Source organism: Poecilia reticulata, chromosome 7 (assembly GCF_904066995.2).
Source record: "Poecilia reticulata chromosome 7, P_reticulata-male-v2, whole genome shotgun sequence".
Lineage (NCBI taxonomy): Eukaryota > Metazoa > Chordata > Actinopteri > Cyprinodontiformes > Poeciliidae > Poecilia > Poecilia reticulata.
Window position 1 is genome coordinate 31,161,344 of NC_088836.1, and position 25,593 is coordinate 31,186,936.

The 25,593-nt window shown below is 42.2% G+C and overlaps 1 protein-coding gene across 1 annotated transcript in view; it reads right to left on the reverse strand.

Annotated features, from left to right (window-relative positions):
- The window catches only part of oprl1 (opiate receptor-like 1), a 90,388-nt gene that overhangs the window by 24,881 nt on the left and 39,914 nt on the right, over positions 1–25,593 (reverse strand). The window contains exons 4-6 of the mRNA XM_081609322.1: positions 9,557–9,644; positions 8,024–8,206; positions 7,329–7,419 (exon numbers count right to left, since the gene is read on the reverse strand). Coding sequence (XP_081465448.1) covers positions 7,329–7,419; positions 8,024–8,206; positions 9,557–9,644 — 362 coding nt within the window. The remainder of the gene's footprint in view (positions 1–7,328; positions 7,420–8,023; positions 8,207–9,556; positions 9,645–25,593) is intronic.

Consider the following 25,593-nt stretch of genomic DNA (forward strand, 5'->3'; position numbering starts at 1 on the left):
TAAAAACAGTCAGTTTCAAAGTTTTCTGTGTTAAGTTTCAGGACAAGAGAGTAAAGTTTACAAAAGCCTTTTTACTCAATTCTGGCCAAGAAAAATGTACAAAAAGAAGCAGGAGGAGGAAGTCTTAATGTTTTCCAGTCAGGAGAAAAGTTCAGGTTATGTTTTCTTGTGCTTGAGAGCAAATTGAAAAAAGAAACATCTGAGCCCAAACCGTCTTTCAAGCTGAGATCTGATCCAAACATGATCACAACGGTTCCTCCACTGACCACTGGACTCGCAGGATTGAGGAAATGTGCCGTAAATCCCGCCAGCATGAACTCAAAGCTGCTCCATCAACATGGCCGCTTAACTGTTTCCTGCATTTGTGAACGTCAGTTTGTGTTTTCCCTCATGTGCATCGTCAGCCGCATCGTCTCCTGCTCCTCACGCCGTGAACGAACCTTTAACGTCAGCCTGCCTAACTAAAGCACATCAAAACGTGAATAACGGAACGCCGTCACTTTAAGAGTTGTAAAGCTCCGAACACATGTCCCGTGTGCGTGAAAGTTTGTAAGATAGCGTAAGAAGAATAATGAAAGTGGATTATTTGTCCTGTGCCAGCTCGTGGATTCATGCAGGCGCAGCAGCAGCAGCTCTGTTTAAAGCTCTTCGGCTGATTAACAGCCCTGTTTACACGTCTACTGTTGACATATCTCAGGCCTCATCTTTGTCTTTGGATTAATCTCACATATTGCCCATTTAAGGTCATTCGAAAGGCTCCGGCGGCCCGTTGCCATGGAAACTGAGCTGAATCCTTTGAACGCTCGGGCCTCTTTAGGAGGAACGTCGCCATCTGCGAGCTGAAAGAGCAAGTTTGCGACGGTTTCCAAGCCTGCCAGCACAGTCGGATCACAAACACATAAATACTCATCACTGCACTCACACACAGCCCTACAAGGCAAACACACAGCTTCCGAGCACACACACACACACACACACACACACACACACTCCCTGCTTGTTAAGTGTGAAGCCGAATCGGATCCACTGCTAGACTTGTGACCTCTACTAAAATATCTCAGTGCTCGAGTGGGGCGATGCGTTGCAGCAGACAGCAGGAGGTGGAGAGAAAGACCCAGGTGCGTCTTCACTAAGTTGTTCAGCTGAAAGACGAGAAGCGAAAAGAGTCCAATTGGGAGCAAAGGTTCGGATTTCGATGGAGACTGAAATGATTCAGACAGAGAAAAGGTCATGGAAACGGATCAAACATGGCCGCCGTTTCATACTTCAGCCTTCCTGTTTTGGTTTCTGATTTTGTGATGCTCTGGTGTAAAAGCTGACACTTCTTTTGTGCACAGCTGCCGGTAAACAAAGGCGTCATTTTGGGTTTTATTTAGACGTGAAAAGACGCTCAGAGAAGCCTGAGTGGCTGCAGTCAGCTGAGAGCTAATCAAACAAAAGCTTAATGCGCTGGATTCTCTCACACACCACATCACTGAGGGCCTTTCAGGCTCATTTTACTGTTTAAGCCTCAAGTAATGGCCATTCGCCTCGTGGATCCCCGATTCATTTCCGTCCCGGCGTTGAGCGGGACTTTCCTCCAGTCCTCTTACCTCACACGGCCTGATTGGTGCTAATGAAAGATGGAGGGACGTTCAGGGAGAGCTGCTTGATTAATGCTCAGGGATTACTTCCCCGCCTGGCGTCTAGCAGGAAAGTCCTGAGTTTTTAACTCAAATCCCCCGATGATGAATCGCCTCATTTGCCAAAATGTGGTTTCGGCGCGGGCTGCACAGTGGCGCAGTTGGTAGAGCTGTTGCTTTGCAGCAAGAAGGTTCTGGGTTCGATTCCCGGCCCCGGTCTTTCTGCATGGAGTTTGCATGTTCTCCCTGTGCATGGTGGGTTTTCTCCGGGTACTCCGGTTTCCTCCCACAGTCCAAAAACATGACTGTCAGGTTAATTGGCCTCTCCAAATTGCCCCTAGGTGTGTGTGTGTGAGTGTGTGTGTGCATGGTTGTGTGTCCTGTGTGTCTCTGTGTTGCCCTGTGACAGACTGGCGACCTGTCCAGGGTGATCCTGCCTCTCGCCCGAAACGTTGGCTGGAGATGGGCACCAGCAACCCTCCCGACCCCACTGAGGGACAAGGGTGTTAGAAAATGGATGGATGGATGGTTTAGGCGCAGTTCGCAGGAGTTCATTATACTTAAAATGATTTTATTTGAGGAAAAAGAAGAGTAACATTAAAAAAATAAAAACTGTAGGTGCTTCAGCTCTTTATTGGTCCTGGTAGTGGATATTTTTCAACTGACCAGAAAGTCAGAAACTAAAAAAGCAGCTTTTGTTTTTAATAAATTAGTGAAAAGACCAAAAAGCTGGAAGCATTAACTTTGGTTACTCACCATGTTTCCATCATCATTTTTAATGCATATTTTAAAGTTTAGCATTAGAAAAGGTGGATTTAAAGAAACGTCCTCAGGTTTTACGTTTCCTTCAGGAGGTTTTTGGCTTGTCCACAAATATCAACATCCCAAGTTTTATGTTTTTGTTCATTTTAAAAGCTTAGAATGGAAATTAAATGATGGTCCTTCAGAAATTAGAACACATTTCCTTTAATGGATACATATTGGGGGGCTGCACAGTGGCGCAGTTGGTAGAGCTGTTGCCTTGCAGCAAGAAGGCTCTGGGTTCGATTCCCAGCCCCGGTCTCTCTGCATGGTGGGTTTTCTCCAGGTACTCCGGTTTCCTCCCACAGTCCAAAAACATGACTGTCAGGTTAATTGGCCTCTCCAAATTGCCCCTAGGTGTGTGTGTGTGTGTGCATGGTTGTGTCTCTGGTTGCCCTGCGACAGACTGGTGACCTGTCCAGGATGACCTCGCTCAGAACACCAGCTGGAGAGGCACCAGCAACCCTCCGAACCCCCCCATGGGACAAGGGTGCAAGAAAATGGATGGATGGATGCATATTGAATATTGTACTGATATATATATATATAAATATAAAAAATCAGGTTCACAGCTTTTATTCTGCTGGACTTGGAGTAAAAATGACTGGATTGTAAATGAAAGATGGTTATAGATGAACAACCAAGTTCAAGCACTAATTATTTTTCAAACTGAGCAGAAAGTCCCACCAATAAATAGTTTTATTATTATTATTCCTCCGTTGTGAAGCTCATTTAATGACTCTGTCCCATATTTCCATATTTACATGAGACTTTTCACATCTCTGAAAGAAAAAAAAAGCCTCATTCAGACTTTATTAAGACTTCAGACCCGTGAAAAACACTATTAGCTTCTTGTCATAATCAAATCCAACCATCAGTGATTAGAGCATAAATCAGGTCACTGCTTTTCCATCCGAGATGAAACCAGCTGAGAGATGCAAATGAAACCCTCTGATAGTTCACAGCGTGGCACAGAAGAGCTTCACGCGCTCACAGCTTCTGATCAGCAGGCTAACGTCTTTATGAAACATTCAGCATGAGTTAAAACCAAATTCATCCGAACACTGAACTTCTGGTGATGCGTTTAAAAATCAGCTGCTGGCTGCAGCTTTAGCCTTTGCTGGAGAGAAACTTTACTTCATGGCTAAACATGTGGAAAGGCATGAAATGCCTGAGTTAAAACGTGGATTCCCACCCAAACAGAAGAGCGAGACGTCGTCCGACTGCCTGCAGGCTGGAGGTCGACTCAGCAGCCTGCTGGTCGGACGCTGATGCGGGACGCCTTTATCACTTTCCAAAGACTTATCAGGGAAACAAACCAGCAAACAATCAAAAATAAAACTCAATACTTCATGTTCAGGGTTCTGATACCATCCGGGTCTCATCTGCTTGAATGTTTTGATCCAAAAACTTAAAAAACTGATTGATTGTTTTTGCATCATGTAGTTCTTTTATTTTGGTGAGAAACACTAACTACGCATTTTATTTTATTGCTGTTATTCATTCTCTTATCTGCTTATTTATTTTGTACATTAAAACCTTTTTGTTCGTCTGTCATGTTTGTTCAAAGAAAAAAAATATTAATTTAGCCCTTCAGGAGTCTCACACGTGTAACTTTTTAATGGTTTCCACAAATACAAATAAACTCAGAAAACATTTAAATGATAATTTATTGATATGAACATAATTTATATTATATTGTTTCTGAATTTTTAGCTCTTTTTTACCAACAAAAACACAAAACAGACAAAAATCACAGATCGTCTCCCCACATGGAAGCTAAAGTTAACATAACATTATTAAATAACATTTCACGTGGACGTAACCATTTATAGATTATTTCTCACCATAAAAATTGATCTTCTGATTAAAAACAATCATCTAACATGGATGGAGAAGCAATGTGAGGATCCCACATTACTCCATCTGGATTCATCGATGTGTAATCAATAATCACGTCACAGATTAGAATGAGAGCTGCTGTAGTTTGCATCAGCTGCTCTACAAAGTATGGAGAGCAGCAAAAGGAATAAAATAAGTTTCCAGACGTGGCCTGCATTTCCTGACACACACCATCCATCCATCCATTTTCTTTCACCCTTGTCCCTCAGTGGGGTCAGGAAGGTTGCTGGTGCCTCTCCAGCTAACATTCCGGGTGAGAGGCGGGGTCACCTGGACAGGTCGCCAGTCTGTTGCAGGGCAACACAGAGACACACAACCATGCACACACACACTCACACCTAGGGGCAATTTGGAGAGACCAATTAACCTGACAGTCATGTTTTTGGACTGTGGGAGGAAACCGGAGTACCTGGAGAAAACCCACCATGCACAGGGAGAACATGGAGACTCCATGCAGAAAGACCGGGGCTGGGAATCGAACCCAGAACCTTCTTGTTGCAAGGCAACAGCTCTACCAACTGCGCCACTGTGCAGCCCTGACACACACCAAGACGGTTTTAATGATGAACTTCTGGTGAACCTACTCAGAGCTGCAAAAGTGACAACACAAGATCACTCAGCTGACGCATCCTCCTCAAGCACTCTGCCAAATGAGCCCCATCCACGCCCACCTTCTCCAGCAGCACATACATAAAACATTGGACGGATCTGTGCAGCGCTTTGCATCTTGATCAGGCATAATAAATTCAAAGCAGCTCAGTCTGAAGAGCGGCGCATGTGAAACGGAGCAGGATGGAGTGAAACCCGACGAAGGCAGACTGATTCTGCAGGAGCGTTTGGACTCAAGCTGCCTGCAAGTCTGACAGCTGGTCAGCACGACCTGCACACCCGACTTGAGACCTCACCAACACAGATCGGACCCGGACGGTCTCTGTGGAGAGGCAAAGAATCTGCCTCCAAACCAAAACAAGACGAGCTCTGCGACGTTCCTGGTGTCCATGGTTGGAGTTAAGATGCCTAATTTAGCCGGTTTGGATTCTAAATGCACAAATTCAAATCTGTTTTAGGTAAAATCTTGAAATGATGAATATCTTCTGAATTTAGAATCAGTTTGGCAGCAAAGCATGAATGTTTATTTTGATTTTCAGACAGTCACAGCTTGTAAAAAAATACTGCAGGTTTGTGTGACTGCGTGAAAGTTTAATGGAGATCTAAAAACAGAATTTTGTGATTTTGTGAGTGATTGCTTCTGACCGCACATGGAGAAATCCACAAAGAAAAGTCGTTTCCTGAATGCAGCTGATTGAAATCTTGATGCTGTGCTCTTCTCCTCCTCTGCAGCAGCAGGACTGAACCTGATGGTGGAGGAGCAGAAACCACCACAGTGGTGATGATTACCAACTGCAGTAGCATAACAATACAATCCACCAACGTTTGAATGGTTGTGAAGACCGTGGGACAGTTTTCATTTGGCTCACGCTCTCCAAGCAAATCAAGCTCATCCAGCTCACCTGCGCCTGCCAACCTCCACCACTTCCTGCTTTTAAAACCACTTCCTGCTGCTGACGTCCACAGTCCACACATCCAGCATTCCTTAAAATGCTACCGTTTGTTTTTACCTTTCAGATTTTCTCCCCTTCTGGATCCCACATGTGCATCAACTTCCAGGTTTGGGACTCTGCATGGACCCGTCCGTTTTGGACTGATTTCACACAGCGACGCTCACCTGCCCCTGGACCAACCTGTCAACCTGTGGTAGACTTGTTGGGAACTCAACTGTCCTGAATTAGACTCTGGCACGGTGACACCAAACAGCAGAAGAGGATGGAGGACTCTCCATCACACACTGGATTAGAGTTTCCCTCAGTGATCCCACCTCATCCTCTTCTTCACTGACGCTAAGCTCTCCAGAAGGACAACCGAATAAAATCTTTACATTTATTCCCTGCCTGGTTGTCACTTCAGGTCGTCTTGTTCAGCCGTTACAGTTATTCTGATCACATTAACCCTTGTAGGCCCAGGTCTAAATGGCCATTCCGGCGCGCAGTCTTTCTCTTCTCAGTGCGTCAGAGCTCGTTACGAAGCCATGCAGCGATCGCTAGCAAAACTACTACTAACTACACACACCACAAACTCTAAATAACATACTTACTGTATAAAAAACCTATCGAAACACTCTTAGTAAAATCCACAGCATCAATTCTCCCTAGTCGCTTGCCGTATCCAAATCCCCCCGGCCCTCTCGTTTGTCCCCATGTGTCTCCATTCTACCTAGCAACAGACCGTCAACACATTTTCATTGGTTGTGTCGAAATGTGGTACAGTTAGACCCCCACACAGTAAGGCGGAAATGATCGATCATATTCCTGGCTTTATTTTCAAGTAAATAACCACAAAACCAATATAAAAACACCACTTTTATAAAGTTTGAAGTCCGTGCTGTCCACCAGAGGTGAAATGAACACTCGGTATGCCGTCTGTGTTATTACGAAGCCTTATAAATGTATCACGTGTTTGCCTGCTCCACAGCGGGCTTCGTCCCGGTAGGGTTAACATGAAACCTCAGTTTTGCTGCATTACAGCAGAAACCAAAGTTCTTTCGATGTAAGAAAGTAATTTATGTAATTTCTTAAAGTGTGAAATATGAAAATGGGGAAAATTGCAGGAACGTTCCCAGATTTATTCCATTGCAAAGGAAACAATGAGAAAACATGAAGCATGTTCAGGAAATGCTGGTGAACAATGCGACCTTACACGATTTCCCATCATAAAGCTTGATTTATCTTAGCGTTATCCATTTGTTAACCCTTCAGAGTTCTCACACACACACACACACACACACACTGCATCCTCGGTTGGAAGAAGAGCAACATTACATACATCTTTATTTTGATCAGATTTTAAACTTTGATCAACCAGCCAGAGGCTTAAAAACCTTCATGTCACAAACCTCTGATGAGCAGGAAGCCGGATTCTGGATTCAGGTGTTAATCATGTACTTACTGTTGTCCTCCCCCACCACCTCCACGTTTCCCATCACCATCACTGGGACGCCAACGGCTGAGGCCAGCACCCACACGCAGACATTCACCACCTAGAGACAGAGCAACACGGCAGTGAATTCTGGCTTCAGAGTTTCTGCAAAGTTAAAGATCCATCCATCCATTTTCTTCCGCTTATCCGGGGTCGGGTCGCGGGGGCAGCAGCTTCAGAAGGGAGGCCCAGACTTCCCTCTCCCCAGCCACTTCTTCCAGCTCCTCCAGGAACCCCAAGGCGTTCCCAGGCCAGCAGAGAGACGTAATCCCTCCAGCGTGTCCTGGGTCTCCCCTCCTCCCGGTGGGACCTGAACTCCTCACCAGGGAGGCGTCCAGGAGGCATCCTGACCAGATGCCCGAGCCTCAACTGGCTCCTCTCGACGTGGAGGAGCAGCGGCTCTACTCTGAGTCCCTCCCGGATGACCGAGCTTCTCACTCTATCTCTAAGTTAAAGATAAAATGTTTTTATTGAGTTCTGAGTGCATTAGATTTCCTGGGTTCCTGACTTCAGCAAGTCGGTTTCTTTATAAGCACATCCTCATTCATCGAACTCGGTCAACTCTTAACACCTGACCTGATGTGTGCCGTCACTTCACAGACGTGGAACGAGGTGCGAAGTGTTTGAAAGGGTAAACATCTGGCTGCGGAGTCCGCCGGCCTTACCTTGGCCTTGTGGGGCGTCCTCATGTCCAGCGCCTTGACGGGGTGGCAGACGGCCACGTACCTGTCCATACTCATCACCGTCAGAGTGAAGGTGCTGATGAACATGTTGTAGTAGTCGAAAGACACCACGGTCTTACAGAGAGCGTTTCCAAAAGGCCAGAAGCCCAGGAAAACATCGGTGCCCTGCACAAAAAAATGCACTTTTTGAATGAAAAAAGCACCAAGAAAGATAAAATAATCTTTTACATTTGATTCGACGTTTGTAATGAATCACAGGTCGTCGCTGCTTTGCACCGTTTTGGTAAAATTAGAAGAAGTTTGACAAATCGTTCAGAAGTAAGTTAGAAAAACTCTGAACATTATATGTAAAAATGAACCAGTGGTGTCAAAACTTTTTGCCATCAGTGCCAAAATTGTCAAGTTACATTTTTTTAATTAAAACTGAAAATATTTATTCCTCAAGATATTTGTCGTTTTATCTCTTTGACAATATTTTAATAAAGCAGATTAGTCGAATTCTTATAAAAAAAGAATCAGTAAATTATTGTTGATCCAAAATATTCATGTATTAAATGTTTTGGGGTTTATTCTTTTCTTTTTTGGCAACAAAGCTTTGATGATGGCTGCTGGGTTTCGCAGAGTGTAATCAATTAAAACAAACATTGCTAATAAAAAATAAAAAAAAAAGTCTTGTACCTAAATGAATAAATGTTTAAGAAGACTTTATTTGTCCGTGAAAATCTGAAATGAATCCATTCTTGAAATGTGAATCTCTGCAAACAGAATCATGCAGAGGGACAGAAATGGCCCGCAGGCCACACTTTGGACATCCCTGTTGTGGGATTCAGAAATAAATTTGCATTTACATCATATTTAAACATGAAGTGAACTCAAAGAGAGCAGACTTATTAAAACCACAAGCTGCACATTTAACAACAGCATTTAAAGCCAAGCAGCCTGAATGGACAGACTGGTTCAAAACCAGTAAGGCGACATTTTCCTCAGCTGAAATTAGTCGAGAGCAACATTTATTTCAGTTGGTGCTTAAATAAAATGAAGTATTTTATCAGAGCAGCGCCGACCTCATGGTGCATGAAGTGGATGAAACTTAATGGGCCGTTTTTCAGTCAGACTGACTAAACCTTTCCGACAGCTGAAGCAGCAAATTATGTAAATGAGGCGAGTTTTATTTAGAATTCAGCCAAATTAACATGGAGTTTATGTAAACAAAGAGAAGCGGAGAAAATCAAACAGATGCAAATGAGGTGGAAAAGGCCAGGATGCTGAGGTGAGCATTATGCTGAGTCATGGATTTGATTTTATTCATGACAACAACAACAACAAAAAAATCACATTTTCAAAATATTCTTTGCAATTTAGAAGTTTCCAATAAAGATGAATTGATTCAGTTTTAAACTTTTTAAGGGTGGTTTTAAACATTGAAATATTACTGAATTTTAAAGTTTGCATATTGATATTTAGATGCAAAGTTTACAATAAACTTTGGTTCAGGGTTGATAATCTTAATCCTACCTGGAAAGGCAGCGTAGCCAGGGCCAGGGAGTCGGCCAGGGCCAGGTTAAAGATGTAGATGTTAGTGGCTGTTTTCATCTTTGTGTATCTGAGGAAAGACGACACACACACACACACACACACACACACACACACACACACACACACACACACACACACACACACACACACACACACACACACACACGAGAGATCAGCCAGATCAGGTGAGATCAACATCTCACTCATCTGACGTCATGTCCTGACATCACAAACTGGATCAACCTGACCGGGACTTTTCCTGGAGCCGTGTGTGTTTGTCAGATTCTCCTGACTTGCAGCTTTTTCTTCTGGATCAACATGACCCGCATTTATGTTTCCACAATGATTTAAAAAAAACAAACAGTAAAGCTCAGTTGCATCTACAAGCCGACCTGCTTGTGCTTCACACCAGGTTGAAATCGCTCATTTTTAACGTCACCAATGTAAACGTGAGGAATTTGCTTTTAGAGGACAGTCTGCTGGGAAACACAGGACTGATGTGAGACCCGCTGCTGGTTGTGACGGATAAACTGGGATGCTGTCGGTCTGTTTCTCTTCCAACATTTCTGTGACCTTGTTTGGTAGTTTCACGAATACTTCAGTCTAAAATCTGAAAATAAATCCCCACTGGGACTCTCAGCAGGAAAACAGTAAATCAACATTCCTCCATGACCATTTCAGTCTCCATGTGGGCGGAGCTTAAGAGAGGAGAGCAAAGCAGAAGAATCAGACAGATTGTGCAAAGGTGAATATTATCTAAAGATCCCTCTTTCTTATTAGAAGCTAAAGGAATAGGACATTCATTGAAGAGCATTTATCTATTACTTTCTATCAAACAACCCACACTCCTGTTCCGTCTCTCTTCTGTACGATTTGTCTGATGTGTGTTAATGTACCAACTGCGGCGCTCCCAATGTGCGTTCCTCTAAGAGAGTCCTGCTGGGAAAAGGAGGTGAAAGAAAAAAAGTTTCATGCAACTAAAGACTAGATTTTCCAGAAAACGTTCATGCATCTTCAGTAACTGATGCATATTTGTAAATGTGGTTGTGTGGGTCATCATGGTCCCCAAAAACGCTTCCTTCACGTTTCACCCTGGATCCACGAAGCAGCACAACAAAAAAAACACATTTCATGTCTGCCGGAAAAGGGTAGAGTGCCTTCTCCGGGTCAGGGGGGTCGTCCTGCCTCAAGTGGAGGAGTTTAAGTATCTGGGGATCTTGTTCACGAATGAGGGAAGAAGGGAGCGGGAGATCGACAGGCGGATTGGGGCAGCGTCTGCCGTGAAGCGGGCGCTGTACCGGTCCGTTGTGGTGAAGAGAGAGCTGAGCCAAAAAGCTAAGCTCTCGATTTACCGGTCGATCTACGTTCCCACCCTCATCTATGGTCATGAGCTTTGGGTCATGATCGAAAGAACGAGATCACGGATACAAGCGGCCGAAATGGGTTTCCTCCGCAGGGTGGCTGGGCTCTCCCTTAGAGAGAGAAGCTCGGTCATCCGGGAGGGACTCAGAGTAGAGCCGCTGCTCCTCCACGTCGAGAGGAGCCAGTTGAGGCTCGGGCATCTGGTCAGGATGCCTCCTGGACGCCTCCCTGGTGAGGAGTTCAGGTCCCACCAGGAGGAGGCCTCGGTTCCGGGCACGTCCCACCGGGAGGAGGCCTCGGGGAAGACCCAGGACACGCTGGAGGGATTACGTCTCTCGGCTGGCCTGGGAACGCCTTGGGGTTCCTGGAGGAGCTGGAAGAAGTGGCTGGGGAGAGGGAAGTCTAGGCCTCCCTTCTGAAGCTGCTGCCCCCGCGACTTGACCCCGGATAAGCGGAAGAAAATGGATGGATGGATGGATGGATGGATGTCTGCACCTCTCACCCCACCGGTTAAATGGGCTGAACCGACGCCTGCCGAAGTCTCGGAAATTACCTTCGTGGTTAAAATGTTCCACCAACACCGTGTCTGTCGGAGACGATGCCCGAATGACTCACCAGCACAAAGACACTGACGTGGAGAAACATTAAATCTATTATGCAATAACTGCCTTCAGCAGAAATCCGCTGGGATCCAACATCTGCTCTAAAAAAGCCTGACACAAAAAACACATCAACCGTCTTCAGTTCTGTTCAGTTTGGCCTCCAGCTGTTCTTCACACCCGTCTCCCTCTTTCTTTCAGGCTTTTCTCTTGTTATCACACTGATTTAGACTCAGGATCTATTCTTGGTTTTCCACGTCTAAAACAGATTTTCCTCATTACTTTTGAATTTCTTATCACACAGATGGAATCTGTTAAAGCGACGTGTTCTCCTCACCAACCTTTTCTATTTCTTTATAGTCACCTTTGACTCTGTTTGTCCTTTTTTACATCTTTTCTCTTATTTCATCCCTCTTTCACTTCCTCATTCCCTCTTTTTGCCATCCAGTTTCTTTAAGGTTTGAATTCCTCACTTTCCTTTGTCTTGAATTCATTTTTCCCCTCTTTGTATTATTAATATTCATTAATCCATGTAAGCTCATACCCTCCTTTTCATTTTCTCCTCTCTTTTCCTATAATCCCTTTTCAGCGTTTTCTCATTGTGCTTCCAGCAGCTGCACATTTCTCCCTGCGTCTCTCTGCAGGTTGAGGACTCGCAGGCAGCCTCTGCATCTTCTTGAGAGCATTTTTCAGCCACCCTCCCTTTTTTAAACATAAAGGGCCGAGTTTACTTCCATATCTGCTCCTTCTCCCCATCATCCTGATTTCGTTTTTTGGTTCAGAAACCGTTTCTTATGTTTTCCTCTCTTCAGTTAGTGCCCATGTTTTCTGTATTCTTTATGTATTGTTTGCTTAAATTTGAGTTTTTGAATTGAAAACCGAATTGAAAAGCAATTTGAGTTTTGGTTTCTTATAACTACAGGAATCATTGCTCAGAATGAAAGAAGATCCGTCATCATTACCGTTTTAATTCCTCTGACCAATATCTCGTTGCATCTCATCATATTACTAACAGATTAGCATAAAACATTATTTAATACATAAAAACAGAAGTAGTGTTTTAACGGCTTTATGCAGAACGGTTTGTGGTTTGCTGGTTCTGTTCCCTGATCCTCCAGTGTCTCCTGAAACCTCCTCAGTTCCCCTCACTATCCTCTGCAGGGCTTCTGCAGCTGCGTTTCCATTTTACATGGAAAGCTAACTTTCCATGTAAAATGGAGGCAAAAAAAAATCTAAACTATGGAAACAAACACTTCAGAAGCAGTGAGGTCAAAGTTTAAGCATGGCATCCTCTGACATTCTGCTTTAAACATTTTCCTTAAATGTTTATATTTCCAGACAATAAATTATTAATTTAATCTCCAGTGAAATCCAGAGAGAAAAGCCCTTAAATCAATATCTCTAATACTCCTTAGTGAACTGATTACTGTGTCTAAAAGTGTCTAAATGTTTACACAGCAGTCAGTTTGAATGAGTTGTGCAGTTTGTTATAACTCGACTGTCATTTCACTGAAATCTGAATGTTGGCTAAACATCTTTCTGCCTGTTCAACCCATCCCAGATGACCTTTGGTCCTGATGAACGGCGGCAGCGTGCCGCTCCTCTCCACTCAGACCTGTCAGCATTTTCTGCCCGTTTGCAGTTGAGGAATTTCCAAAGGAAGGATGAAACATTGAACGAGCCGTAAAGGCTTTTCTTCTTTAAGCCCCTCGCTCTCCGTCGTCTCCTTCTCTCCAGCTGCATCGGTTCATCCACACTAATATCAATGCAGCTTCAGACAATGTAAGCAGAAAAAAGGACGTTTGTCTATTTTTACTAAGTTGCTTTGCCTGATGGTTCGACTCATTTGTTCTACTGAACACACGTTAAACTAAGTTTTGGCAAATCAAATCATAAATACATGCATCATTTCGATTTCTTTTTATTTGCATGTGTGACCGGTGGATTTCTGCATTGTGTGGTGATCAGACAAACCACAAGACATCAAGTCTGGGTTTGGAGGCGGTTTCCGTTTATTTAATCTGTCAATCGGGAGATATTAGCATTAGCACCTAGCATGTGCTCCAGTTCTCCAACCCGATCTATACAAAATAATAGTTAGCATGCATCAAATGATATAAAGGTGTAATAGCAACTCAAATGAAAATATCCAAACACGTATCATTAATACAGAAGAAAAAATAAACATTTGAACAATATAAATGAAAGGATTACAATAGATTATAAAACTTGCCTCTCCCCAGTGGAACGAATAACAAAAGGGGAGAGGAAATTAATAACTTAATATTTATAATAGTCCTGGAGAGTCCTGGAATAGCCCTGAACAAAAGAAGAAGAAAATAAGGCGGAGTTGAAGGACCAAACCTCTTATAGTAGACACAGAGGATCACAGCAACAGTCAAGTAGAAGCAGACAAATACATAAAAGAACACATTTTGTGGAAATATAAAACTATTAATATAGACCCAGTTACACTTGACCCACTAGGAACTGCTGAATGTCTGGTTCTCACTTCTTCAAGGCTTATAGAGATTTTTTTCGTTGATGCTCAAAGTGTTCTTGACCGGTCTGGGATACTCTTGTCTCAGCTGATGATCTTTTTTACTTTTCCAGCTCCTCTGCCATCCACAGCTCTCTGGCTGTTTTTACCGCCCTTCATCACTTCTTCTCTTTCTAAAGGTAACCCTGCCAGCCTTCTCCGTCTCCCTCTTGTTCTCACGTTGCTGCTTCTAGCAGAGGGAGGGAGCAGGAAAGATGAAAAGGGTCCGTCTGATGCCTCTTTAATCCTCCAAGCCGTTCAGACTCAAATATTAATATTGTTTTGAATAATTCACATGTTGCTGGTCTTCACTGTATCAACTTAAATGAAAATGTGTGTGTGTGTGTGTGTTGTGTGTACATGTTTGTGTGTATCACACCCAATCAAATTGAAAACAGACTCGTCAATAAAAGCACATTTCTAATTTTAATTTTATGAGTATTTGTGCTTTGTGACTTTATGCCTCTAATTCAGCGCCGCGCTTTCTCTTCATTGAGGGTGATTAGAGATTTCAGCTAATGATTCAGCTGCAGACGGACCTGTGAACTTTGCTTAGTACTGAATGAAGCTTAACCCTCCTGTTATGTTCGTTTGTGAGGTACAGCAATAATGTTCGTGGGTCAATTTGACCCGGGGAGAGTTTTATCATGCAATAGTGTCAGGAACCAAAAAATTCCTCCAAAACATTTCTTTATCTGATTATTAACTCTAATACTAACCATCTCAAATCAAAATTTGTGCAATTATGTTTTTTATTTCTCAGAAATTAAGGATTAATGACGACAACTTACTCAGTTACTCATTTGGACATAAAAAATGGGATTTACATTTTTTATGTCCACTGAAAAAAACCTAGACACAAAAAAAACAATAATTTCCTTGAAAGTGATCTTTGGTAAATTTTTTTATATTACATTTAATTTTTTTTTTCAAAGGGTGACACTCTTTATAATTGAACTTGAGACACAAATACTGTTCCGGGTCAAATTGACCCGCCAATTAAAATCAAGATAAATGAGTCATGCAGAGAGTATTTATGCTCCCCTCCATTTCTACTGAGTGTCACTCAGTGTGGGTGGAGTTTGTCCACTCAGTGTGGGTGGAGTTTACCCACTCAGTGTGGGTGGAGTTTACCCACTCAGTGTGGGTGGAGTTTACCCACTCAGTGTGGGTGGAGTTTACCCACTCAGTGTGGGTGGAGTTTGTCCACTCAGTGTGGGTGGAGTTTACCCCCGGGAACAGAATAGGTTCCCGTCAAAAGTTGTATGAACACCTGCTTTCTCGCAGTTCATTGTGAAGTAAAGAGAGTAGGGAGAAAGTGGGTTTGTGTGTGTCTGCGTGTGTGTGTGTGTTGTGTTGTGTTGTGTGTGTGTGTGTGTGTGTGTGTGTGTGTGTGTGTGGTGTGTGTTGTGTTTGTGTGTGTGTGTGTTGTGTTGTGTTTGTGTGTGTGTGTGTGGTGTGTTGTGTTGTGTTGTGTTTGTGTGTGTGTGTGTGTGTGTGTATGTGTGTGTGTGTGTGTGGTGTGTTGTGTTGTGTGTGTGTGTGGTGTGTTGTGTTTGTGTGTGTGTGGTGTGTTGTGTTTGTGTGTGGTGAAATAAGGTTCATAGCTGTAAGGAAACAAACAGAATTGGACATTTTTAATCTTTTTTTGCACTTTAACTTGACTGCCGGGTCAAATTGACCCAAACAGTATCAATGTAACAAGTAGACGCAGGGGGGGCTGCAAATGTGTAAAATGAATAAATTTTCAATTTATATGTAGAGTTCACCTATTAAGACAAATAGAAAAAGTTTCATGCAATAAAAATACTTGCAACTATTTTTAAAATATTTTTAAACTTTGAAACGGGTCAATTTGACCCACAACATAATAGGAGGGTTAATGCCAAAGAGAAATCAGAAATGAAGTGAAATTGATTTTATTTATGGATTAAAACAGCTGGAGCACTTTTTAGTATTTTTCAGCGCCGTATATTTTTGATTCTTCGCAGTTCTGTCACTTTAATTATTGAAATCCGTTTAAATATTATAGAAAAGTCAATGCTGTTCAAAAAGACAGGATATTGATTGGTAAACAAATATTAGGAAAACTTAATTTGCTTCTTAAAGGTGCGTCTACTGTGTTTCCTTGAACAGGTTAGGATAGGTCTATCTATTACCTTATTTTGCACAAATGATGAGATTGTAGTCTGCTCAGTTCTACCTACTTTGTCTCCTTTCAAAATGAGCCGTTTTAGGGCCTCTGTCACTTTAAATCCAAATAAGCTGCTGCTGGCCACGCCCCCAACTCAACATTTACACTCACACGTCAAAAATGACTGCAAACAGATGTGAAATCATACAATCTTACACTTTTGAAAAGCAGAAGTGGAGCCTCCTGCACAAAAAATAAGTGGTTTCTGGATTGTAAGTCAACAACAAAACACTTGCCTTTTCCAGCAGCCATTGTACAACACATACAAAGGCAAAACCAGCTGATCTCAGCGTGGGTTGCTAAGTAAAGCCTTCACATCTGGATTTAACCCGATCCATTGGACATCAAACTACTCAGTTGCCCTCCATCTGCACTTTTGTGAATTAACTTATTTCCTTCAGAGGTGAGAATAATTATACTTTAAATCATTTCAGGGACAAAATATTTTCTCTAACCCGTCAAAGATTCAAACTTTCCTAGACAATTTCTCAAGGAGGTTCAGCAGCTGAAACATTAAAACTCACCTCAGTCTTAATCTGTTTTACTTTAACTAGAAGGAAGGAGTTTTGGGAAGGCAGTGATCTCCACAGGTAGTTTCCGTTCTGACAAATCCTTCAGAAACAAAAGTTTTAAAAATAAATCCTATTCTGTCTGCTTTGTCTATCATCCACCAGCTTTCTACGGTTTAATCACTCAATCTCATAAAGTCCTTTTCATCCGTCTCCTGCTACACTGCAAGTCCTTTTATATTCCTGTATATCTCTGTGGGGAAGAGCTCTTGAATGTAAGCCTTTTTTTGACGGCTGATAGTGGCCGGCTGTTGAAAAGGTAGAGCAATAGAGTATTATCTCAGCTCTCCCTGGATGACATCCTGGACCCGTTAATAAAGGTCTTCAGTTGTCTGAACGCCGCCTGCAGGATTAAATCCGCCTCACTGGGAGGCACCGCTGTGAAGTCAGCGCTAATAATACTTACAGCGCTTTGCTAACGGCAAACAGCAGATTTTTATACAGAGCTGCTTTTTTTTTTTCTTATAATGGTTCATTTATCTTAAGCAAAGCTTTTTGTGTAGAGCTGACTGGAGACGGGAAATTAAATAAACCTTTAACTTTTGGCCTCAGCGTAACATAAGCTGCACTAAAAATGGGGCAGTTGATTTCAGAAGGATATGTTTATAACTTGATATAATACCTTTTTCTCTACGAAAGCAGAAATGAAACAATTCCCAGCTTTCATATTTTGAGTTAAGTAAGGGGGCTGCACAGTGTCGCAGTTGGTAGAGCTGTTGTTGCCTTGCAGCAAGAAGGTTCTGGGTTCGATTCCCGGCCGGGGGTCTTTCTGCATGGAGTTTGCATGTTCTCCCTGTGCATGGTGGGTTTTCTCCAGGTACTCCGGTTTCCTCCCACAGTCCAAAAACATGACTGTCAGGTTAATTGGCCTCTCCAAATTGCCCCTAGGTGTGAGTGTGTGTGTGCATGGTTGTGTGTCTCTGTGTTGCCCTGCGACAGACTGGCAACCTGTCCAGGGTGACCCCGCCTCTCGCCCGGCACGCTAGCTGGAGATGCACCAGCAACCCTCCCGACCCCACTGAGGGACAAGGGTGTAAGAAAATGGATGAATGGATGGATGGAGTTAAGTAAGGCGTGTGTCTCCCAAACTTTTACATTTTTCACATTTAGTCACATAAACTTTTAAAAGATAAAACTGAGAACTTGCTAGGCGAAGAAAAAAAAATAGAGCTAAATTAAGTTTCTGTTGAGAAAACATTTTATTTACTTTCATTATCTAACCAATGGAAGCAGGCAGACATACATCCATCCATCCATCCATCCATCCATCCATCCATCCATCCATCCATCCATCCATCCATCCATCCATCCATCCATCCATCCATCCATCCGCTTCACTTTATACTTGCTCATTAAAAGTGAAGGTCCCTCAGTTTCAGGAACATGATCCTCACTCACTCTGTCACAATCCAGAACCTGAAACTCTCTTCATTAAACCAATCACAACTCAATTGAGGCCATAAGAGCTTGGAGTGGCAATAATTAGTACAAGTGAATCGCACAAACCTGCTAGTGTCGCTACACCAACGCTGACAGCATGAGAATCTCCACCAGAAGTTATAATCAGCTACTGACTCACACTGATCTCAGTGAATTTGTTCTCTGCAGCAGAATCAGCTGTGACTGTCCAGGAATGAAGAGTTAACAGCAAGGAAAGAAAGAGGAGAAACTGGGGAAAGATTCAGCTGAATCAAACCGCCTCAGTCCTCTAGGAGCCGGCCACAGCTGGCTGAAGGCAAACCAAACCTTCACCAAGTTGTGAAAACCTCCTGGTGTTTCGCCCCTGATTGTCATCTTTGTATCCTGACTCGCCATTTTTTTTTGTTACTGCTGCTCTATGATCCCTTCCCCACAGGAAGCCCCGGTCGTTTCTCCGCAGGAAGTGACTTTTCTCATCAGTGTTGTGACATGACTTTAAAAAAAACAGCTGTGCTTTAGCAGTGGATTTCATTTTGAAGGTTTTAGAAGCTGAACACTCAGAGGAGGAGCAGAGGAGACAATACTGGAGCGTTTTCCTGCCCTAAAGATGGAGAACTGGTTTTATTTACATGAAAGAGTCAAAGATGATACATGTGTCACATAAGTCAGTTAGGAAATGTACAAACTGCTGCAGCACAAAGTCATTGCCGCAGCAGCAGCAGCAGCAGCAGCAGCAGCAGCAGCAGCAGGGTTTGACTGGATTTACATCCGTCCTTTTTATTATCCTTTTATGTCGTTTCTCTATCCGACTAAAAACACAAATTAAGTGAAACTAGAGGCAAAAATTTATCTTTGGAAGCTGATTTAATGGATTTGATCAAACAAACCACAAAAGTGAACCACTGGATTTTAGATAATAGAAAACCCAGAATGATCTAGTAATTGAGCAACTGAAACACCTGATCTGACATCATTTCTGGTTTTGATACTAACCCCCAATTTAACAGACAACAAGAAATGAACGAGCACAACATCCATGTTTTCTAAATATTTCACTAAAGGACCATGTGTTCTCAAAATAGCAACATTAAATATCACACAATGCAAACAAAATGCGGATTTTATTTTGAAATTTGGTTATTGATATCTGCTGTATGGACAGTTGCCCAGGGCGGCATTAGAACGGGGCGGGGCACCCAAGAACTTAAAAAAATATATATTTAGATTTTATCCGTTTGTTTTCCTTGAACAAGTTTGCAGTGAAGTAAGTTTCCAATGTTTGCTAGTGAGTAATGGGAGACGAGGTCGCCTGTTTTCTGCTGGAAACAAAAGTCAGATAATTTCTTCCATTTTAAATGTCCTTGGGAGCCGAGCGCTCCAAAGACATGATGACATCTTGTTTGGCTTCTGCTGGGAGGCTGAGCAACGTGGATTCATGGCCCTGTGATGTCACCGCCTTCACTCATGTCTTTGTTTTTGCCCTTTGTTTTGTCTGAATGTTGCCATTTGCCCTAATGTGTCATTTCCTCTTTTTTATTTGATTTTGTTAGAAACTGTGGAGTACTCCCTATTTAACACAGAAAATGAATTAGAACAAACTTGGAATCCAGACACTCTAGTTTATTAGTTTATTAGCTTATATTTTAGAAACTGTAGAGTACTAAGTAGATGTAGTGAGACTCGTATTATTGCAACCCAGAGAAGGAATTAGAGCGAAGTTAGAATCCAGAAAAAATTCTTCCAGAACATTTAGTTTTTATTGTTACTTAGAAACTGTGGAGTACTGATTACTTTTACAAATTTAGAGCATACTTAGAAAGTCCAGAGAATCCATCCATCCGTTTTCTTTCACCCTTGTCCCTCAGTGGGGTCAGGAGGTGCTGGTGCCTCTCCAGCTAGCGTACCGGGCAAGAGGCGGGGTCACCCTGGACAGGTCGCCAGTCTGTCGCAGGGCAACACAGAGACACACAAACAACCATGCACACACACACTCACACCTAGGGGCAATTTGGACAGACCAATTAACCTGACAGTCATGTTTTTGGACTGTGGGAGGAAACCGGAGTACCTGGAGAAAACCCACCATGCACAGGGAGAACATGCAAACTCCATGCAGAAAGACCGGGGCCGGGAATCGAACCCAGAACCTTCGTGCTGCAAGGCAACAGCTCTACCAACTGCACCACTGTGCAGCCCAGTCCAGAGAATACTTATACTTATCCAGCGCCCAGAAGTCCAGAAGATACTTACACTTATTTTACAACCCAGAACAAGGATTATAACACAGAAAAACTACCTTAGCAAATACTTTTTAGACTGCAATATTCTTCCAAACCAGAAAAGGGATTAGACCAGAGGATACTTACTTATACTTATCTACCAAACCCAAATAAGAGTAACTAGTTTATTTACTATTAGCTTTTTCTTCTTTTGCTCTTTCCTTTTGTTTGTTATTTTATTTGTATTTCCTTTTAAATCCCGTAAAGTGCTTTGTATTGCCTTGTTGCTGTTACTTGTTACAGCAACAAGTAACTTGTTACATAGGTGGGAGGGGGGGTGGGGGGGCTCGCCCAGGGCGCCGTTTTAGTGAGGACCACCACTGCTGAACCCATCAAGTCTTGTCCCCTTGCTGAAGTCGTAGTGAGAGTTGAGGCAGAAAAGTGAGAGAGGGATGGATGATGGTAACATTTTGGGAGTTGAGTATTTTAAACGGCATCACTCCTCCTTTCTATCACGTGGTCTCACGGTTCCCACGCGTTTCTTCTCAGAGGACAAACCCGGCGTCAGACACACTCACTTTGCATTATCAAAGGCAATAAACTTTCAGTGGGTGGCATTTGTTTTCCTTTTGTGTGTTCATTCTTCACAAAGACTGGTTGAAAGTAATTTCCCCCGATGCTAATACAAGATGATATGAAAAAGATGGGGATATGGAGAGTTGGGGGACTAATTTTGTCAGAGAAAAACAATTTTTTGCAACAGAAAAACAACTGAAACAATTTCACAAATGCAAACAAACCTGGTAATAGCTTCTCTTCCACTCCTCATGACTAATGCAATCACATTTTGATTGCAATCTGATCCTGAATAAAACGAGGTGAAGTGGATTCTTTATAAATCATTTCACAATCATTGCCTGCTGGTAAACCTGCTGAAGGAAATATGCAACTATTAGATTAACAAATTTACTGTATCTATTTTTTCAATCCTGTCTAAAGACAATAAAAACACACACTGTACCTGCAAAACAACTCTAGGATGTCATTATTGCCAACATGGCGTTGAAGAGCGCTGGGTGTTTGTCTAAGCTTTTCAAACCCATCCATCCATTTTCTTACACCCTTGTCCCTCAGTGGGGTCAGGAGGTGCTGGTGCCTCTCCAGCTAACGTTCCGGGCGAGAGGCGGGGTCACCTGGACCTGGACAGGTCGCCAGTCTGTCGCAGGGCAACACAGAGACACACAACCATGCACACACACACTCACACCTAGGGACAATTTGGAGAGGCCAATTAACCTGACAGTCATGTTTTTGGACTGTGGGAGGAAACCGGAGGACCCGGAGAAAACCCACCATGCACAGGGAGAACATGGAGACTCCATGCAGAAAGACCGGGGCTGGGAATCGAACCCAGAACCTTCTTGCTGCAAGGCAACAGCTCTACCAACTGCGACACTGTGCAGCAACTGTCATGAAAACAAAGTCAATAAATTTTGTACAGCTCCAAATAAATGCCGCAGCCTCTGAATACAAGCCCCATCTGCTTCAAACCCAGACTATCCGTATAATCAGTGTTTCAAATCAAAGTCGCTTTTTTCCCCCAAGAGCATCTTTTTCAGAGTTATGTTCAGAGGAAGCCACAGCTGCACATAGTTTTTGATCTAATCAGCGTAATTCACCAAGGACGCTGGTTAAGTGAGGAACTGTCCTTCATCCTAACTCACTGAGATACGGAGGAGGATTAGTTCTCCTGCCTTCACAGGCGTTTTCCTCTTCGGTACGGAGACACGACGCACGCTAGTCACATGCGCAGGACATGACATTAAACTGGAAGCATCATGACTCCATACAGAGAAATAGGTTTTGATTTTCATTCAACTTAGAAATGTTTATGAAAGCAGAAATAGGTAACTCTCAAAAGCTAAAAAAAAAAAAAAGGATTTTCTTTTTTAAATTTTAGTCACATTTTATTTTTTAATCATGCCACGTCAAAAATGATTCATATGTTTCAATAATATATGTTAATACCAGTGACGTGCGGTGAGGTTCATTGCTGGTGAGGCACTGACATGAGTACAATAACATGCAACATGCAGTCATGCATGTTATTGGACGTATGGAAATCTCGCGCATGCGTACAACGCTGAGGGGCAAAAAAGACTCATCTTTTACATGTCATCCATAGCCGCGTTAACTCAGTGAAACTTAGAAATGTAGGTATTAATTTGGTGCTATGATCCACAGCAAAGGGAAAGAGCGAGAAAGCACGTCAGCCAAGCTACGCGCAGACTCGTTGTCATAGCAACTGACAACAATGCCGCGTCATGTTTTAGGATTTAACACCAAAAAAACATTCAAGAATTTTTCACACATTTAGTCTGTTGTTGTAGTACGTTTTAGGCTTGATGTTTTATTAATAATTTAATTGCTGTGGTAGATTAGCTACCGCTTCTACTTTACTGAATTATTTAAACATACAAACTGTAGTTTCATTAAAAAACTAAATAAAAAACATCTTATTATTGCCGTTTTACTTTTACTTATCAATTAAATCAATGCACCGCTAATTCTGCACAATAATATCCGTTCATCCAAAGCCAAGTTTATCCTCTGCATGTCTTTTCTACTCCGTTTGGGAATCATCAAACTGTCTGGAAGTAAAACTTTCAGCTCCGGTGTTGGTAATTTCACCTTTAGTTATTATCTCCTGCTTCAATTGAAAGTCCACTTTATAAAACTGTTTAAGTGTAGAAATATAGTCTTTCATGTTGACGTCGGAAGAGAGGAGAAAACAAATATATCGCTGTACTTTACTTATTTACTGTGTGGCTAGCTACATGGCTAGCTCACTGTGTCTTACTCTGCAGTTGTGCAGTCACAATATCTGGGATCATGAGCGCCCCCAGCGGTGAGGCAAGAGAACTGCCTGCTTCACCTCGAGTCTGTTCTCTGCCGTTTCTTATCGCTCCTCCTCACACAAAACATGATACACACACAGTTGGTGACAAAAAACACTGTGCATTATAGACATAAGCGAAATTATGGAAAATCAGTCCATATATTAAATGTTTCTTAGCCATTTTATTGCCGGCGTACAGACAGGACGAACATGCTGTCATATAACGGCAGCCAGTGCAGTTAGCCAGAGGTTGCGTGAAAAATAAGCTCAAAGTTGTGGACATAATTCTACTTGGTCAAATAATCATTCCACCCTGCAAAAAATATGGTTAAATAAGTCATTAAAAGTTAAAAATGAATCAAACATTTATGTCCAGCTGGACATTTTCTGATTTATCTGGAACTCCAATCAGCTTTAATTTTAACAGTATTTCCTCGATACATGTAAATGATCTGTTCAGTACAGGATGGGATTTTCAGCAAACTACAAGAAGACAGAAGATATGTAGTTCATCTCTGAAATTAAACATTTTATCGCTGCCTAATACACACTAAATGGAAATGTAATCATTGTAAACTATATTTACAATGTGATTTACAATTATACATTCATTGAACTCCTGCAAGAAATAATGTCAAATTTAGATGTTTAAGGTTTTGCTAAATCTACTGATATTGTTTTATTGTTGAGACATTTGGATAAAGTCTAATAAAAACTCAAGTCCTCCCAATGTTTAGTGTAGCAACTAGCTTCTGCTCTATACTTTTTCTTTACACCTATTTACTGCTACAGGCTAAAGCTCTTTAGAGCAAAAGTAATTTCTGCCACGAACAATTTAAGCTCCTTTAATGGTTTTCAATGAGATGTGGTGCAGGATTCATTTCAGACCCGTTCAGAATCTCTTTTATAGGCCATTTATTGCCGACAGACCTTTCACAAGCACATTTATCTGGAGAATGACTTTGTAATCTTCTGATTTTAACACGATTTTGACGCCTCAAGCAGCAGCAGAAAAAAGCCTTTTCAGAGCACAATAGAGCTTTCCATGTAATGTTGGAGGTTTTCTTTACTGCTGCTTTTCATTATGATGATACTAAATTCTGCTTTTCCTGGTTTTGTGCTTTACTAACAACTACATGTTGAAAAGAAGCTTCAGGTTGTTAAACCAAAACCATAAAGTGCAACTTCTACTGCTAAACCTGACAATGTGATGTGATCCCAGAGCCCCAGTAAATGATAACCTTAATATTATGAGTTCAGTTCAAAAAAAGTGAAATATTACCATTCAGCCCCAAATCACACGATGTTATATTATTTTCTGACGGTGTTTGTTCTTACGCCAGCAGCAGCCACACATTAGCTTTCAGCAGACACACTTATATAGTCTGGCTTCTGAAGTACGCAGTAATTATCCAAGACTTAATTATGTAACAATGCACCAAACTATTGAAGAAGTGAATTCTGCAGACTCTACATGATATCGTTCAGACTCCTCCACCGTGGAGGATCTTCAGGTAAACCTGCTCATTAGTTTCTTCTTCTCTTCTCCCATCAACCACTAAACTCTGATTGTTTCAGGTTTCTACTAAAAGCATTTCCATATCTAAGGTTGTCGCCTGGCTGCAAAAGAGCTTCAACAAAAGACTCTGGGGTTGATGACAGTTTCATACGAGGCAGATAATCTGTGAAGAAATCAAGTTCCTCTGCCTTCTGCTAATGCTAACCAGAAACAACCAGTCAGAGTCAGGAGGAGGGTCTTAGCGCTGTCAATCACCCTCCATGGGCCGATGCTCATCCTAATGTTAAGTTAGCATAGCCACTGATGATGGCAGATAAACAGTTTTCCTCTAACAGTAAGTTGTTCCTCTGCAGCGAGTATATGAGGATGATTGACAACACTAAGCCCCTCCTCCTGGCTCTGATTGGTTGTTTTTGCTGGGAGCAGTGCTTTTCTGTTGGACATGGTGACAATTTATCTAAAAAAGTATTTCTTATAGGAGCTGCATATTGGAGTTTTATGTGGCTTTTAGAAATATATCTCAATAATTATTTATACAACTTTTAACTTATTATTTCAGTATAAATTGAAACCCAGTACTATACTCAAGAATAAATGTTTAACTGGAAACAGTGTCATAATAATCACCAGAAAATATTGTGATAATTTTTCTGTTCACAAGTATGAACAGAAAAACCAGGACAGGTATTTATTCCAG